Source organism: Sturnira hondurensis, unplaced genomic scaffold, assembly GCF_014824575.4.
Source record: "Sturnira hondurensis isolate 20B ecotype Veracruz unplaced genomic scaffold, ASM1482457v3 Scaffold0008196, whole genome shotgun sequence".
NCBI classification, from domain to species: Eukaryota; Metazoa; Chordata; class Mammalia; order Chiroptera; family Phyllostomidae; genus Sturnira; species Sturnira hondurensis.
In genome coordinates, this window is record NW_028080827.1 from 17,088,472 (window position 1) to 17,106,786 (window position 18,315).

General features: G+C 40.3%; 1 protein-coding gene across 1 annotated transcript in view; it reads right to left on the minus strand.

The window, feature by feature from the left end:
* Window positions 1-18,315, minus strand: part of CSNK1G1 (casein kinase 1 gamma 1) — a 154,283-nt gene that overhangs the window by 23,772 nt on the left and 112,196 nt on the right. Inside the window, exons 7-11 of the mRNA XM_037054106.1 lie at window positions 15,414-15,499; window positions 13,473-13,557; window positions 13,050-13,198; window positions 12,306-12,410; window positions 1,622-1,732 (exon numbers count right to left, since the gene is read on the minus strand). Coding sequence (XP_036910001.1) covers window positions 1,622-1,732; window positions 12,306-12,410; window positions 13,050-13,198; window positions 13,473-13,557; window positions 15,414-15,499 — 536 coding nt within the window. The remainder of the gene's footprint in view (window positions 1-1,621; window positions 1,733-12,305; window positions 12,411-13,049; window positions 13,199-13,472; window positions 13,558-15,413; window positions 15,500-18,315) is intronic.

Sequence of the window (18,315 nt, forward strand, 5' to 3'; positions counted from 1 at the left end):
CCCTGACTGGGAATCGAACCTCGATCCTCTGGTTCGCAGTAATCTCCATTTTTTATCAGGCTGGTACTCTGCCCCCAAATGTACCTCATCCCCCCTAATACAGAGACCCTCTATTTTGCCTTTTTAAAGAATAAATCTAGCCCTGGCTGGTGTAGCTCAGTGGATTAAGCACAAGCCTGTGAACCAGAGGATCCCAGTTCGATTCCCAGTCAGGGCACATGCCTGGGTTGCAGGCCAGTTCCCTGCAGGCCAGTTCCCAGCAGGGGGCGCATGAAAGGCAACCATACACTGATGCTTCTCTCCCTCCTTCTCCTCTAAAGATAAATAAATAAATAAATAAATAAATAAAATCTTTTAAAAAAGAGAATAAATCTTTGGTCTTCGCTGAGAATGGGGAAGAGCATCTAGGGGTCTCTGGCTTCTGAAACAGACTTTTAACCAATCTTCATTATTTCAGCACATGCCCCTCCACACCCACCTCCCCTTTAAAAAGGGCTGACTACTGAGCCTTCCGGGGATTCCCCAATGCACACAGGCTCTCAGCTGTACCCCCTACCAGCACAGGGGGCACAGGGTTCCATTTTCTCGAGAACCCTAAGTCATTTAACAACTGCCCATCTGCTCTCCAGCTTCTAACACTTTGTTGCTGTTGCCTCCCCTTTTGTTTTCTCCATCCTTATATGAATTTAATGTCTTTCTAAAAAAATTGCTTTATCGTTCTATTAGTGTCATTTCAGGAGGGCGTGAGAGCAGATTTCCATGTCTATCCATCATTTTTACCTAGATGTTCCTGTGAGGTTTTTATAGGGCCAAAGCTGTCTCCTAACCTCAGTGAATCACTCCATGTCAAGAGCATATCCTAGACAATCAAGCCTATCTTGATGCATTTGTGTGCAAAAGGTTTGTCTATCCCTTTGTAAAAGTTTCTATTTGGTAGCTCTGGGTTCACTTCTGGGCTCCAATTGGTGGTGTCACTTATGAGAAAAACACTTTGGTTAAGATTAAGACAGTGACTAAGAAAAGTTAAGAGATACAGTACTTCTTAAGTACTAGAAAGAACAGACATTCACAACAGTCCAAATGAAGTCAGAAATAATTCCCCCAAACCACATTTACTCCAGAAGAAAATAGGAATCACCCAACCACTTGGGTACCCCCCTCAGAAACAGCTGACTAGGTCTAATTAACATTCTCACCTTACACACTAAGGCACATAGCATCATGGAATGCGCTATATACACAGTCCTCTATCCAAAAATACTTAATTTTATACACTTCAGGCCTTTATAATTCAGACTGGACACTAACACACTTCTACCCTGACATTTTTTATAGTCTGTCATGAGTGCATCAAGGCTGTAGAGCTAGTTTAAGTAGAAATCAGTATCAGAAATTAAGATATTTCTTAGTCAATGACAATAACCAGCAATCATCTCAACAACTGACTCTTACAAGTCCATGTAGGTAGAAAATCAGCACAGATATTCAGTTACCTATTTCTATAGGTACCTCAACCTTGCTGTAAGTTTCCATTTTACAGGAGCCTGAGTTTCAGAAGAAAGCCAACATTCTACCAGCCAAGCTGGGAAGGCCAGTAAAAAGCAATAAAGGCAGTAAATACCTGCACTGATCCCCCATGGCGGTCTGCAGCCAAGTGAGACGTCAGGTACGAGGTATTGGTCTGCCGGCTGGGCTGGATTTCCCACTCTCCTCGGCGCTCTGATGATGCAGTCTGCTCAGGCATTAGGAAGCATGAGAGCGAGATATTGAAGGAAAAGTGAAGCAACGGCAAGAAATAACAAAATCAAGTACATTAGCGTCCCTGAGGGTTTTGTTTTTGTTTTGGATTTTAAAGTAACAACTGCTGCAAAGCACTGGGAAAAAGCTTGGTTAAATTCAATTCCGCCTGATGAACCAATCAATACATGACAGTCTACGTACAACACACCATCCTTACCCAAGACACAGAAAAAAAATCACCAGAAAGAGTAAAACATAAATAAACAAATAAAAATCGAAAGTTGGAAGCATCTTTCAGCGTCCACATTAATAAAATTTCAGTAGCCACTAAGCAGAATGTGTAGTAGCCACAAATTCAGAATGTTAAGACTGTTGAACAAAGGAATAATCATACTTACAAATCATATCACTGACTAATGATCAATCTATCAATCTAAACAGAGAGCAGTCAATACAGAAAATTCCTAGCATTAGAAATCAAGATAATATGCCTTTTCCTTAAATAGGGGGCCCACTACTCTTAACATAAAATTCCAGGAGACTTCAACCCAGACAAAATGAGCTATGGCAGTGGCTAGAATATGCTTTCTTAGCTAAAAGAATGAACAAACAATCTCTTCAAAAGCAGGTTCACAGATAAAGAATATGAAAAGATGGGGGCGGGGGGAAGGCTATAGTTTCCCTGATTCCTTTAATTAACTTGATTCCTTTAGTCCCAAGTCTGGAATTAGAAAAAGTTTAGATGCCATTATGAATTACTTTCTTCTAGAAAGCAAAAGGCAGATCTTTTCCCAGTAAGAAGGCTTTCCATTCTAATCCTTTCTGGATTCTGCTTTCCCCTTTGCAATCATTCAGACGCTCTCCACCTCTTTTTCACACTTGATCTTAGCCAAAAGGCCGAGAAGCAATGTCTCCACCTCTTTTTTAAATCTCATGTTATTCTGATCTTGCTTATATGTGACTTTTTTCTGAAGAATCTGTTTAGGCGCCTCTTGCCCTGTGCCAGATGGCTGAGGAGGTGTTAACATCATGATGCCCAGCTGTAACAGTCCTAAAGCTCTACAAAAATGAAAAACGAGGCATTGGAGAGGCAGCAATAAGGGATTAGTAAATCAAATCTTAATTGCTGCTGATATAAACAGCAGCAGGGGCTGTGATATGATATTGCTGCTCTGCAGGAAACCAGTAAGAATTCTATAAATCTTAGAAATGCTCCAAGCTATAAATGTTGTATTTTGTAAAAAAGAAAAGAGTGATGAAGTCGTGGTTTAAGGCTCCACATTCACACTCCCCTTTCTGTTGAAAACACTTGTTTTAAGCTTACTTGTAAGTCACCAAAAAGGGTTTCCTTACTTTTTAAAAAAAGCCTCATATACTAGCTGCAGCTTACTCATCTTTGCTAATGGAATATGAAGTCATATGGATAACGGCACTATAAAGGAACCTGGCCATGCTTTCTGATGTTCCTCAATGAATGAGCATATTCTGTAAAAAGGCAGCTGTATCAATTTGCTTGCTATATACTCTTACAATAGTGGGGTTTGGTTTTATACTGCTGGTCACATTTGAGAGAACCAAAGTTTCCCAAAATATACACCCCCTCCAATTATTTCTGCCAACAGGGGTTCAGATATTTCATTTTCCAAAATAATACTGTAGTTTATAACATAATCATAACTGTTTTACATAACTTACTGGCAATGTCCATATCCTCAGAGCACTTAATCTCACTATTCTCACTACTAGAGATTTGGGGATAAATCTGTTCTTCTAATATTATCAGTAATATCTATAACTAATATCTATTAGTGATAGCCTCTTCAGTTCTAAGACTTTTTAAAAAATAATACTGAGGTAGGTAGACTATTTAAAAGCTCCTTAACTACTATACAGAACTGTCAGTTATCAAAAAATTTAAATGCTTAAAAAATATCCAGATATTTATAAGCCAATGGGTGTTGAGTTCTACAATATGTGTTCAATGCAATTACTTCTCTCATGAGTGCTATTTTGCAAGAAATGTACATAAAACACCCATATGCTTTTAAGCTTAACAAACCTATAGTACTCTGTTGGTATACAGCTGATCAACGATTATTTCTTCTTCTTCTTCTTCTTGGCATGAATTTTTTTAAAAAGTTTTTATTTACTTTCTGAGAGAGGGAAAGGAAGGGAGGAAAGAGAGGGAGAGAAACATTAACGTGTGGTTGCCTCTCACATGCCCCCACCTGGGGACCTGGCCCCCAACCCAGGCATGTGCCCTGACTGGGAATTGAACCAAGTGACCCTTTGGTTCTCAGACCGGCGCTCAGTCCACTGAGCTACACCAGCCAGGGAGGATTTTGCTTTGTTTGTCTGTTTAATAGCTAAGAGTCATTTTGGGTCATGTGTGATAAATGAGGTGGGAGATCACTTTATCAAAACAAAAAATGTGTGCTCTAAAGCAATAAAGATGATATTCTTCTGTTTCATGTGAGCTAGGTGTAATGAAATTCCTAATCAACGATTATTTCAATTTTTATTGACATACATATCAGAAATCTGGTTTGATATTACTATCCTATTCACAGGGCTATGTACTTGGTTATATTCATTCTAGCTAAATAAATAAAAAAGAATCAAGATGTTTGTCTAAATGCAAATAGAAAGATATTTTTCAAAGGGCTAAAAGTCACACTTCATTTCCATCCTCAAAGCACTGTGCTACTTACGTTTTAAAGAGAGAAAAATGTTAACATTCCCAGTTGCTTCGTAAATGCTTCCAACCGCGACAAAGGAAGAGCACACCCACCACCCTGAACTACTGCCTTCCCAGGCCTCCTGTGTCCTCTGGAAGCAACAAAACCAAGTGACAGACGCAAACCTGGGGTTGATAGGTTTATTACTTTGGAAATTGCCTTTATCATAATGCTAAGCTCTATGGCTGTTCTTTTCTGGAATTTAAGGGCTTGGATTGGTATCTAAAAGTTGGTGCAGTAGGAAGGGTCACTGGCCAGTTTTAGAAAGCAACTGAGCACCCAGGAGCTAGATGAAACCGAGGACTGCCAACAACTACAGTACTCTGCTGGTGTACCTTCCCCTGAAGGGTGTTCTACGTGTGCTGGGTACTTCGGGGTTGCGACTAGGCATAATCAGCACGGGAGCTGGGCAAACCGAAAGGGCATGTAAACAGAAATTGGCATGTAAAACCTTTCCTCTTAGAGATCACTAAAGCATGTATGTGTGTGTACCAAAAAGAGTATCAGGAGCATCTATGGACAGAAGAGCATTCAGCAAAATCAATCTCTCTGCGTTAATGGAGAGGCAGGGGTCCACAAGGACTGTGTGAATCCCTAAGGGAAGCACCATGAATCTCAAGCAGTGGGAATTCCTTGTGGGGACACTTCAAAATTTTCCGTTGTGACTGTCTTACCGGTGTGGAAATGCTTGGTAATATCCAGTAGGTGAGCGTGGAGACAAGAAGCAGCAATCCAGCATGGCATACATCAAAGGCAAAGCTAACTTTCGGGGAAAGCATAGAAGCCTGGCATGAGAAGTCCAAACCACCACCTGTGGCCAGGGCAGAGGAAACGAACTTCTCCCAGAAGCCATTTGGCAGGAGTTAAGGGACAAACAAAGGAAAGAAGACACTAACAAGAGCGCAGGAAAACAAAGTTTGCAAACACCTCAGATACCACCCTTATCTATGCCTTAAAAATTATTTCAAATTCTTATTGGAGACAAAGATACTGGTCTGAAGCAAAAGGCAGGCAAAACATCTTTCTTCTGTGTAGCAAACAAAAACAATCCTATTCTTTACATAAAGCTACTTTGAAAAATTAATTTTGATTACATCTACAAAGAATTTTGTCCATTTCAGTATTTATTGCTCCTGAAATACTTTAAAAGTTGCCATCTACACAGAACATCTGGACCTCCCATGTCAATCTTCTAAGACCTCATTTTATAATTTTCAACTATAATTAATAAGAATAGAGACTGAGCCCTGGCTGGTGTGGCTCAGTGGATTGAACTCCAGACTGCAAGCCAAAGGGTCGCCAGTTCGATTCCCAATCAGGGCACATGCCTGGGTTACAGGGCAGGTCCCCAGTAAAGGAGTATGCAAGAGGCAACCACACATTGATGTTTCTTTCCCTCTTTCTCTCTCTCTTCCCCTCTCTCTAAAAATAAATAAAATCTTAAAAACAAACAGAGACTGCATAGTACCAAAGGTTAGCAATAAACATACTATATTATATTATCTCTTACAACACTTCCAAGATAAAAATTTAATGTAATGGGAATAAGATGCAGAAGAAAGAATGGGGCAGGAAGAATGGTAAAGTGCTTTAAGAAAATTTGGAGGTGTAATAACCCTTAGATAAGAAACTTTCAAAAGCTGGCAAGGTTATTGAAATATATACTTTAATAAAAATAAAGACTTCCTTCTATTAAGCTCATAAAATAGAACCAATTTTCCCACGCTGAACAAAGGTTATTCTGTGTAACCTGTCATGTGTACTGAAAGTGACTTCCCATATTCTACAATACATACTTGATCATGTATCAGTGACATGTGGGAATCGTTGATAACTTGGAAGAAATGACTTCCAAGCTCAATGCTATGCAGGCCCACAAAGATGACAGTATCACTTCTGTGGAGCTCAGATAAAAACCACAGGGACCTTCCTAGAGGCTTAAAACTCACAATTTAAACCCCTGCCCTATTCCTACTCAAAATAGTATAAGATACCTTCCCTAGGAATCATTATTTATCTAGTTAATCATTATTTATTAATGATTATTATTTATAATAATCATTATTCATTAATCATTATTTATTCTTCCAGAATCGTCTTCCTACAAGGAAGTGCCTCAGGATACAGGAAGTCTGCTGAAACAAAAAATACTGAGGGATGCACGTACAAGAAAACTTTTAATGAGCAGCAGTGACTGGGTGATAGAATGGGAGAAACTAAGAAAAAGACTGCATTTCAGTTTTTCACATGCTTGTTTCAGTGTCCTCCGTGGACTTAGGACCTCAAAAACAAGGAGGGACAGGCCCATCCTACTCTGAGCTCCATGCCGGAGCCGGGCAGGGCAACTGTGAAATTTCTTCACCTGAGCTCCCGCTGGACAGCCGGCAGCAAGTTAGGAAATTGCACACGGGTGAGGAGGCAAATTATCTTTGAGCAAACTCATACACCCCTTAAACCAGCAAACTCTAAACCTCGCTGAAAATGAAGTAGTACTTTGTAAAAAGGAAGGGAATATAGAACTAATCACTTTTTTCAAGGCTACTGGACTTAAAAAATAATAAAAGATATTTGTTTTATGAATATCTCTGACCATCTTGGCTACTAACAAATGTGGTCTAATCTCCCCTTTGGAAAAGCTATGCTTATAACATTCAGTAAGCGCCACAGCACCAAACCACATATTTATCTAAGTCTACATATTCCTTAAATCTAATCCCTTGGAGTGTAGACACAAACAAGTCAATGTGAACCATTCTTTTACTGGAGGTACATCTCTAGAACTCAGCATGACTGGACTCATTCTGGTTTTGCTGTTTATTTCTCACACGTTTATAAGGTACTGAGTTAGTGTAAATATGGTTCTGGAAGGATGAGGGATCAGCTCTGCTGATTTTAGATTCCTATTTTCCTAACTAGTCAAAATGGGGAATTTGCCAGTGAACGGTTCATCTAGTAGAAAATTACAAAGTATGAACTCTTTTCCTTAAACATGTGCTACACATATAAAAATTGATAAGCAGTATTTTGAGAGTCAATATTATCAGGGATAGGACACCATGTTTGGAAAAGTTTAGTGGTTCTTGATGACCAACAGGACTCTTTCCAACCTCAAAACAGATCTGTTCTCCCTAACCTTCGGGGCCAAGTACCCTTTCTTTATGAGCCCACAGAAAAGCGACCAGACAAAAGGAGTCCAGGGGAGAAAAAGAAATGATCGAAATTGCTGAGGCATGGCAGTACATGTCTGTGTAGCACGTACCCGAGTAAAGACTGTCACAAGATTTAAAGTTCTGAAGGAGCAAGAAGCGCGCATATCCTAGTTAATGCAGTATTTTATATTTAGTGTGTTGAACAAGCACACTGAATAAAACCTTCAACAGCACAACATACTCTGACGTTAGATCTCTGGATACTGGAGGTCTTACTTCCTGATCGAAGTGGATCAGAAGAAAATGCAAGGGAGGCTCTGCCAGGTAGAAATAAGCAGAGTATGGAGGTTTTCGTCCCCTTCCTGCGGGATGCAGAGTCCTTCAGAGAAGACCCAAAACCATGAAAAGACTAACCCATTGGAGTCTTTCTGAATGGATCTGGTTTTTAGAAATATTTATCCTATCCAATCTCGTGATTTAATTACAGTTTTCTAGCTGGGTAAAAATTAATATTCAAAAATTGTTCTTAAGAAGCTGGTATTACAACAGTTTTAAAAGACAGGGCCAACACAGGTGAGTTTAATGCAGTTCTTTGAGATCTATTACCGCCTCTGGGAACCAGACAGTACTCAACCCAAAACACCTACGACCTGTACCAAAGCCATTTTCCCCTGGCAATTCCCACTGTGATGGAGAACTAACACAACTGCCTGAACTTACTCTGCCTCCAGAGCCTGCTATTTTCTACACCTTTTTCTTGAGACAATCTAGCCCTATTCCGGCTGCCAACTGAGGCAGAATGGCTCTTTATGGAAAAAGAAAACAAGTAGGCAGAAAAGTTTCAAATTTATTTTTCATGGAAGGTTAAATAAAATTGGTATCTTAACATCTGACTTCATCTATGCTCATGTGACAGATTCATCCATTCACTCAACCCATTATTTATTTATCAAATACCTACTATTCCAGACATTGTTTTCGGTGTCAGAAATATAGTACAGAATGAAACAACAAAAATCTCCACCCTTACAAGACTGGTATTTGAGAAAGACCCCCAAAGGTTAAATATCTATAGCCAAAGTCTTGGGATAAATCAACATCAAGTTCTCAGCTCCTCCTCTTTTTCCTCCTACTCTAAGTTTGGGGGGAAACAGAGCCCTTTAACTCCCATGCTCACTGCTCTACCACACAACTGATGGGCAGATTTATCCCAAATAAAGACGGCTCTTTAAGCATTACCATCAACGTCATGTCCATGCCTTGATTTCCCAAGAGCTCTCCAGTTTTCTTTTGAAAGCTATCCTCTGCCTACTAGCCATCTTCAGCTGAGATACATTGCCAGTATTTCAAACTCAAGATGCCTAAACTCAAACTCTAAATAAGTTTCTCCCCCAACTTTCCCATTTCTAGTAATAGTACCACCAGCCTGCTAATTATCCAGGCTTAATACCTCAGCAATAGCTTTGACCCATTCTTCTCCCTCAACCCGGACACCCTGCGGGCTGCTAACTCTGATAGATTATACCCCTGCGCCACCTTCCACTTGTGTTTCATTTTCACTACTAGAGCCCACCAAGATCACCCCTTTACTTCTCAAGGGAACTCGTCGTCTTCTTAGTGGTCTGCATGCTGGTTGCCCAGCTATTACTACCTTCTGGGCCAAAAGATTTCTAAATCAAAGTTTTGATCGTATCACTCCTCTGTTCTGAACCTTTCAGTGCTTAATCCCTTCTGAAATTAAGTGCCAGTTCTCCAGCCCAGCATTCCTGGAGCTTCATGAAATGGCACTAACCTATCTTCCTAGTCTGTCTCCTTTATTCACACCACATATTTTAGCAAAATGGAACTAGATAATTTGCTGTTACCCATATTTCCATTTTTGGCTTGACTTTCTTTTGGCTTGGAAATGACTTTCATTTCCACTTAATTCTTCTAAGAGCATTTTAAATGCAGCTTCTTTCATGAAATTCTTCATCACACTCAGAGTAGATGAAATGTCTCCTTCCAATCCCCGATGATGGTAACTGGCAACTTGGGAAGCTTATCTGTTCTGCCTTGTACCATAGTTATCTGGCTACCTGGCTTGCCTGCTCGTCACTTCTTTGAGGATAAGGACTCATACTTAATCTGGTAACCCCAGGACATACCTCACATAGTAGGTCCTTAGCTAGATTCACTGAGTCAAAGTTGTTGAAAAAATATTTGCTGACTTCAAAACCTGAAGAGAGTAAGTCTAAAAAATCATACTGCTTTCAACCCCAGAGTCATAAAAAGGACATATTTAGCTGCAATTTTTCTTAAAAAAAAAAAAGCACAAGAAAAACACCTTAGAGATGGAATATAGGCAATGAGACCACAGACTAAACACAGTGGAAAGGCTTATTAACAGATACTTGAACTCCATTTACCCACAGGGCACAGGGCAGAAAGAATTCTACTCCGCAAGGACTCAGAATCCTGCTGGAAAGGAGATGTAAAATTTGCATTAATATGGGGAATTTCAATCCCTCAGCAGCCACGGGATACTAAAAATCCTGAAAGGGACAAAAAAATCAGGGAGATCTTCAGATTCAACTCTTCAAAATAAAGTTTATTGCCTTTCAGATGAGATCTCATTTAAAAGCACACTGAAATTCTCTGTACTTTCTCAGACACTGTTTGACCTCATTTTCCACCTTGGCAATTGTTTGCAACCGTCTGTTGTTCCCATACTTAAAAAATCTCTTCAAACAGCGGCACTGATTATGAATTCACTGAAGCAGAAAACACCAGGGAAACCAAAGGAAACATGTTGTAGTTCTCAAATATTCCAAAAACCATGAGCAGGTAGACAGATATGTTGATTAGGTTTCACCGATTATTTAAATTATTTATTTTTCTAGATCTTTTCTATTTAAAAACACATTTTTGAAAAGGCAAATTCCAATAAATGCATTTTCATTATAAGGTAATATAACCTCATCATAGAGTACTTTAGAAAAATATTAGCCAGAATGCTACCTTTTCCAACACTAATTATGTTAATACTTTGGCATTATCTCCTCCCATTGATTCTCTCCTTTTCCCTCTTCCTGAGGGGAAAGCTTTAGGGATTTCTAATTTTGTATTCTGATTTCTTCACTATGCAAACCATAAACATTTTCAGGTTGCTCCAAGTTTTCCTAAACATTTTTAAGTGCCCATATAACATTTACAAGTCATTTTTTACTATAACCCAGTTTATTTGATGAAGGGTTTGAGCTAGATCCATAACCATTCCCTTTCACCTGGATAGGTGGGTCATTTCTGAAACTTTGCAGCAAATGGCATCGTGACAGCTTTATACAGGTAACCTAATCTGTATCTTGGGTTATTTTATCATGACTGATTCGAAGAAGTAAGATTATTTTATCAGACAGGACAGTAACTTTATCAAATTACTTTCTAAAATATTTATAACAATTTGCAAAGACCAATGTATGAGAGAGTCAGTTTAACTGTGTACTAAACCATGTGTTTAAAAATTGGGCCGGAGACAGAACAACCACCGAAGTTGACGGTATTCTGTTCTCAACGTGCAATTCTGAGCCAACTGCTCTAGTCGAAGCATGCGACTATAAGTCCAATTAGGGTACAGTTTGCTAACTCTATCTTTTTGCCTATCTACAGATAAATTTCCTTCCTTTACACATTTCTTTTTCCTAACCACCAAGCCACACATTTTGCCAAGCACATGGACTTACTGGTGAGTCTGTTTTGCATGTATTTCACTGTACATATGTGTATGTATGTATTTCTACAGATTACTTTTAAGCCATGTACTTTCACATGTACACCTGTGAGAGAAGTGTTGTTGCACTGTAAAAGCATCTGTGGAGACCAAAAAGTGAGGTCAGGGGTGGGGAGAAACATGCTTATGTGACAGGCAATAATGACTGTGTGTGCGTGCATGCATGCATGCAAGCACATGTGTATCTGTTTATCTATTTATTATTCTTTACTTATTTGTCTACTGAAGTCCTCACTTTTCTTTCAGCAATATAAAAATAACCATCGTGTTCATTTCTCAACTAGTTTCTTCTCTCTTTAAATATCATCAAGTTTGTAGATTTTTTGTGTGTTTGCCTCCTCTGTCTTTACGCTAAGAGAAGCCTCTCACTCAGACCACTAGCTTCCCTAGGCATGAACACTAAAAGGGAGATGTCACAGCCTTCCTGGAGTGGGCTGAAGCAAAGCTGGATCTTCATCCATAAGTCTACAGTTAACCTGGGTACAGGACAGAGGTGGGATGGAGGTGCCAGTTCATTTCCAGGTCAACTGGAAGTCCAAATCACCCACCCTTCTAAATAGCAAGGAGAAGCCAGCACTGGCAAGAGCTGCACACTGGAGGGCCACTGAGACCCAAAGTGGGTCAGCCTGTACATCCTGTCTGTCTAGCAAGTCCGTTCAGCCAGTGGTTTCCAACAGGCCCATATTCTCTAGGGCGGAGGCTTCACGTAAGGCGACTGGCTATGTTTCAGCGCCATTCCACAAACCTGGAGGGATGCTAGAATGCCACCCCACCACACCAGTGAAAGCTGGTGTGGCCTTTGTCTTTAATCTCAATATATGCACTTAAGCAGAGAAGCTGAAGAATTTCGGTGCTGGCATTAGCCACAAATAAAGGGAATGTCTGAATCAGTGAAGGTCCAACACATACCTGATTTCGCAAAGGCTGTTGTGATGGCCGATCCCTGTGTGTGTGGCTTTCTCGAGTTATTGCAGATGCACCAGAATCTACGTGAACTGACCCTACTGGAGTAGGCTGGAAAAATATAAGAAAAAGTCAAATAGGGAAAACAGGTCCAACTCATGCCTCTGCAGAGGACAGTGCCATTCAAATTCTAACAGCATAGTAGTGATTATTATTTTGGGCCTTCAAAGGCAGTTTCAGTCTTCTTGTCTTCTCACTTTGCTTATATGAAAAAAGGATGCAGCTTGGTCCTCAATAACTCACTGGAGAGTAGCTTGCCTCTGAAAATTAAAAAGCCCAACCCACAGTGATGTCTGCTGGCGTGCTCTCGGGCCCGCCACCCCGGCCAGAAGAGCGCGTTCCGAAGTGTCCTGTGGCCCTGGGTTACACTCCTACAGAAGTCAAATACCTCAACAGCTTATCCAGCTCCTGGATCATTCAAATAAAAATTCTTCAAAACTGGCTTAAATTCTGATATCTTAGGACATTCTGGTCATAATCTTAAAAACATATAAAGGCAGTCAGTTATTCCTACTTCCTAATTCTAGTAAGAGCAATCTATGGCATCACCCCGAAAAGGCTGGTAAGTGTTAAGTCTACGGTCAAAGGAATGGTTTTTTGTCTTGCTCCTAGAGTTAAGCAGAAAGCCTGGCGAGTACAGGGGTGAGGTACTGCTGGCTACGGTGAGGAGGCAAAGAAGGACATACTCACAATAGGCCTCCCGACCCAGTCGTAGGCGTAGTCAAAGGTGTAGCCTTTCCTTTCGAAGAGGTCTGTGAAGAGGGTCCGTAAATACTCATAGTCAGGTTTTTCAAAGAAGTCTAATCGCCTGACGTATCGCAGGTAGGTCGCCATCTCCTCTGTTAGGAAAGAGGTGAAAGGCCATGCTCGTTAGCTGAATGCTTCCCGTGGGTAGAAGCTCTGGGCCAAGCAAGGACTGTGGTGCAGGCTGTTTGACACAGGTGTTTTCTTTATGGACCAAATGAAAGCAATGAAACTTATCTTGGTCTAAATAGCAATAAAAGAAAATTTAAGTTTTCCGGAGAGTGCCTTCATCTAGAGACCCCAAGTCACAGTCTTCATCTACTTCAAAGGTTTAGTCACACTTACTGGTGTGTCCTTTTAGCATCTTACCTGGAAAGTTTTCACAGAGAGCTTCAATGGGAGTATTCCGTTTGGTGTCACCAATTTTTTGATATCTCTCTTTTAATGTATCAGCCTGTAGAGAGTAAAGAGAGAAACTTATTTGGAAAGAGGTACTAAGTAGGGGAGGCCCAGTGTGTTTGGGAACACAATGGTCGTTTCTCTCAAACTGGCAGGGTTTGTTGGATAGTCTCAACTGTCTCTCTCTTAGCACTAACAGGAAATGCAGTAGAGACTATGTATTGAGACACATATAAAACATCTACTCTGTTCTGCAATGTTTACTTAAAAATATACTGAGTAGTCTCAGCTAAGCACCATGAAGTGTAATGAGACAAGTGGCTGGGAAAAGAAAAGAAAAACATGCAGCAACATTATGCACATTGCAGAATCGCAGTAGTCTCCCATGGCCGCGGGGTTCGAAAGCGAGGCAGCCTTCTCCTCACTTGGGCAGCTCTACGACACGAGGAAAAACACTGCTAATCCAAGTTGGGGTGGGGGGCGGAGGGCTTTACATCGTACACACTGTGAAGTGGGATAGAAAACAGAACAAGAAGTAGAGAACAATGCCTTTCCACAGTGTGGTTCCAGAGGGAAAGTGTTATCTGCGACACAGGCAAGGCTACCAAATAGGCCTGATCCACGTCGGTGGCTCAAAGCAGCCAAGCACGGTTTGCCCGGCACTATAGACAGGGCTTCTGGAGCTCGCAGTGACAACGTGGTCTCCAGGGAGTCCCCGGGGGCTCTCCACCTAGCCTGCTGCACCTGGCTTGGAGCAGTGACATCCTAAGGTGAGGTGGACACATTTTAGACCTATCATTAAAATGATTCATGGACCGTGAGAAAGTCTCAAATGATTAATCATACATATGTGAATGTACCGTTTGGCTAGATAATGAGCAAATGGGATGGGAGACTCTGTTTGACAACTGTCAGTATCCATGAGAAGACATATATGACTAGGAGAAGACTGAAAGAGAGGAAGTTAAGGGGAAAGAAAAAAAACTTCCCAAAAGGAAGGGGTAGATGCCTTACTTTTCAAGATCATGTTCTAGCGAGCACAGCAAAATCAATCATTCTGCCCTTTTGGAGGGGGTAGAGAGTGTAGGAGGGGTTAGCAGGCATAGGAGTACTCAGAGCTAATGATTTTTCTTTCCATACTAACATGTTGATATAAATTCAACTAAAAAATGTCTCACATTTAACTATCTAATGGGACTTAGCATGGGCTAGAAGCTTACCATTTTCTAGTCCACAGCCAGAGACACAGGGTAATTACAACGGTTATATTTATAATTACAATTAACTTTGACATATATGTACTGTACTGACACCTACCAGAGGAAGGCTACTTCTTTAAGCTGTACATTTTACAAGGAATGGCTATTGCTTGTGTAGACCTCATTCAGTACAACACTGGAAGAGCACTGTTAAGCCTGTATTTTTGCTTTGGTTCAGGTGAGCACTCAGCCTACATTCAATGAACAAATATTTTCCAGTTCCCCTTAGGAACACACCCAGCCCTGCTGGCCTCGCTGGTAAAATGTGTAGCAGCTGCTGTCATCAATTTGTCCCAGAAATTCCCCAACACACTGGGAACACTTCTCTTGCTACATAATAGTAGTGGGGGAGGCATAATGACAGAGAGAAGAGCGGAGTTGCCAAGGCTGGGAGGGAATGATAGAAGAGATTATGGAAAATCCCAAAACAAGGAATGAGGATTCAGAAGGGGAAATATACAAATGTGAGCAAAACAGAGTTTTAAACTTCAAGTAAGCACCTACAATGTAGACTGATGTAACTAGTCCCTGCTTTTCATCTCTTAGCCAGTCTTCTTCCCCTTTGCACTTCTTGCAGACAGCAAGTCAGCAACCCCTTCGTTAACAACTGAGCATTGAAACAAAGACCTCCACCGAGCACTTTCAAAGATACCTTGAGTCCTTGCCAGGGCAGGCTGCCTCGAAGGAAATACATGAACATATGGCCTAGGGCTTCCAAATCATCCCGCCGACTTTGTTCTAAAAGGGAAGACAGATCACACATTACATTTGAAGTTACAGAAATATAAAGGGTCTCAAAACCAAAGCAGTCCATTCACAAACTCTCTGCTCTCAAAGGGTTCTGTTTATGAATTCCTTGTATATTGAAACCAGGGATAGTATTTTAAATCAAGACCAGAAAAACATGTGTACCTCCTCTGTCTAGACCTGTCACTGGCAGGTAAATATGAAGTGAAAAGAGCAAATACTAAGCTAAAACCAAGTCCAGACCACTAAATGATGAGTAACCACCCCTCACTCAATACTGTCACCTTCCTGAAAGCACACGATAATTTAACCAAAACGTTATTTTCAGTGCATGGGCTACAACTGCCCTTAGTCACCATCAGAGAAAAGTGAGCAGCAGACTAGCAGCTAAAGCTGTTTCAACTGCACACTCTGGCCAGGCCTGTGAACACACGGCTGCAGAATGCCTGGCATGCATGGCTAGTGCTTTCCATTTGTCATAAAAATTAATTTAAAAAACCAATACCAAAATTTAATTTGATAAAACCCAACATCAGTGTATAATCTCTCGGCTCCATTCCATCTGCACCACTTTCCACAGCCACCTTAAGAAAAACTTAAAATTTATTACTGAGGTGCCCTTTGTGGGCATCCAAAACAGGCTCCCTGCATTCTGGGAGCTTATCATAAGACTGGCTGCTGGGATTTTCTTCCTTGTAATTGGAATGATGAAATGACAAAGAACTGCAGAACTGTAACTTCATCTCAGACACCATCCCATAGCACCACTGGCTGTCAGACCCAGTTTAAGTAGTTCATGCCTCCATTTCTAATTTGCCAACTATGGTTCATCGCAGACATTTTATGTGTTTATTTTTCATAATCAAGTTTGGGGCTTTATTTAAAAAATATGGAAGCAAGACTAAGGGGCTACCTGAAACCTGAGGGTGCTTTCACTGTGCAGAAAGTAAAACCCAGGAGTCCAGGAAGCAGGGAAAGCTACTCAGCATGTGCTTAACTGCTGCACCACCCACGGGCGGTTTGCACGAAAGAGTTAACAGTGCTCTACATACAGAAAAACAAAGAAAAGGCAACTTTCAAATCTGCCATTTGAAGGAGGTTTTTGGAAAGGTGTTCATTAGAGGTGCCCCCATATGATAAATAAGTAACAAAAAACTGAGACGATGTACATCAATTGAAATGATCTTTAAAAAAATAAAATAAAACAGCAAGACCAGGAGCTTCTGTCTACTCAGCTGGCCTAAGGTTTGCAACAAATTTTATGTGTAATTGGGAACAAAAAGCCATCAAACACAGAGTTTAGTAACAGAACTTAAACAAATTAAAAAAGAAGAAGCAGGGTGAGTTGAGGCCTCCCACAAATCAAGGATGAGAAAGAAACCACACCCTGTAGTTTCTCATGCTACATCACACCTACTCATCGGCTCTCCGTTTTTATATCCTGTAACAAGAGGCCCCTTGGTAATAAAAAATTCTCTACAAATGGCTGCACTTTAGTTAGTTGAACACTAGAGGGAGAAACTCTCACATTTTCAATATTGATCAGCCCTACAGGAAAAAAGCAACTTCTTTCTCTTCAAAGCAAAACCTAGTCATTCTGAGAGGAGATTTTTAAGAAACTACTAGAACTGATAAATGAATTCAGTAAAGTAGAGGATACAAAATTAATACCCATAAATCAGTTGCATTTTATGTGTCAATAATGAACTATAGGAAAGATGAATTAAGAAAACAATCCCCATTCATATTGCCTCAAAAATAAAATGCCCAGGAATAAATTTAACCAAGGATGTTAAAGACCTGTACTCAGAAAATAAGAAGACACTGAAAAAATAAACTGAAGAAGATACAAGTAAGTGGAAACACATACACTGTTCATGGATAGGAAGAACTAACATCATTAAAACTCCCACACTACCCAAAGCAATCTACAGATTCAAAGCAATTCCTATCACCATTCCAATGACATAGTTCATGGAACTAGAACAAGTATTTCAAAAATCTATACAGAACCACAAAGGCCCCAAAATGGCACCAGTGACCTTGAGAAAGAAGAACAAAGTTGGAGAAATAACGCTACCTAATATCAAACTACACTATAAGGCCATAGCAATGGCAACAGCTGGATACTGCCATAAAAACGGACACATAGATCAATGGAACAGAATAGTGAGTCCAGAAATAAACCACAACTTTGTAGTCAAGTAATATTTGACAGAGGAGGCAAGCACACACAGCAGGCTAAAGATAATTTATTCAGTAAATGGTGCTGAGAAAATTGGACAGATACACGCAGAAAAATGAAGCTTGCGCATCTTCTTATGCCACACACAAAAATAAATTCAAAATGGATTAAAGACTTTCATGTTAAGACTCAAAACCATAAACACACAGAAGAAAACAGAGGCAGCAAAATCTTAAGACACTGATCGTAGCAATATTTTTTCAGATATATCTCTTCAGGTAAGTGAAACGAAAGAAAAAAATAAACAAGTGGGACTCCATCAAACTAAGAAAGATTTTGCACAGCAAAGAAAACTATCAACAAAATAAAGACAACCCACTGAATGAGAGAACATATTCACTGATACATGTGATAAGGGGTTAATAACCAAACTTTAAAAAGAACTTATAAAACTCAAGATGAAAAAAACAAATCAATTAAAAACTGGGCAAAGGACCTGAATTGCCCTTCTCCAAAGAGGACATACAGATGGCCAACAGATCTATGAAAAGATGCTCAACATCACTAGTCATTAGTGAAATGCAATTAAAACCACTATCAGGTAACATCTCACATAGGTCAG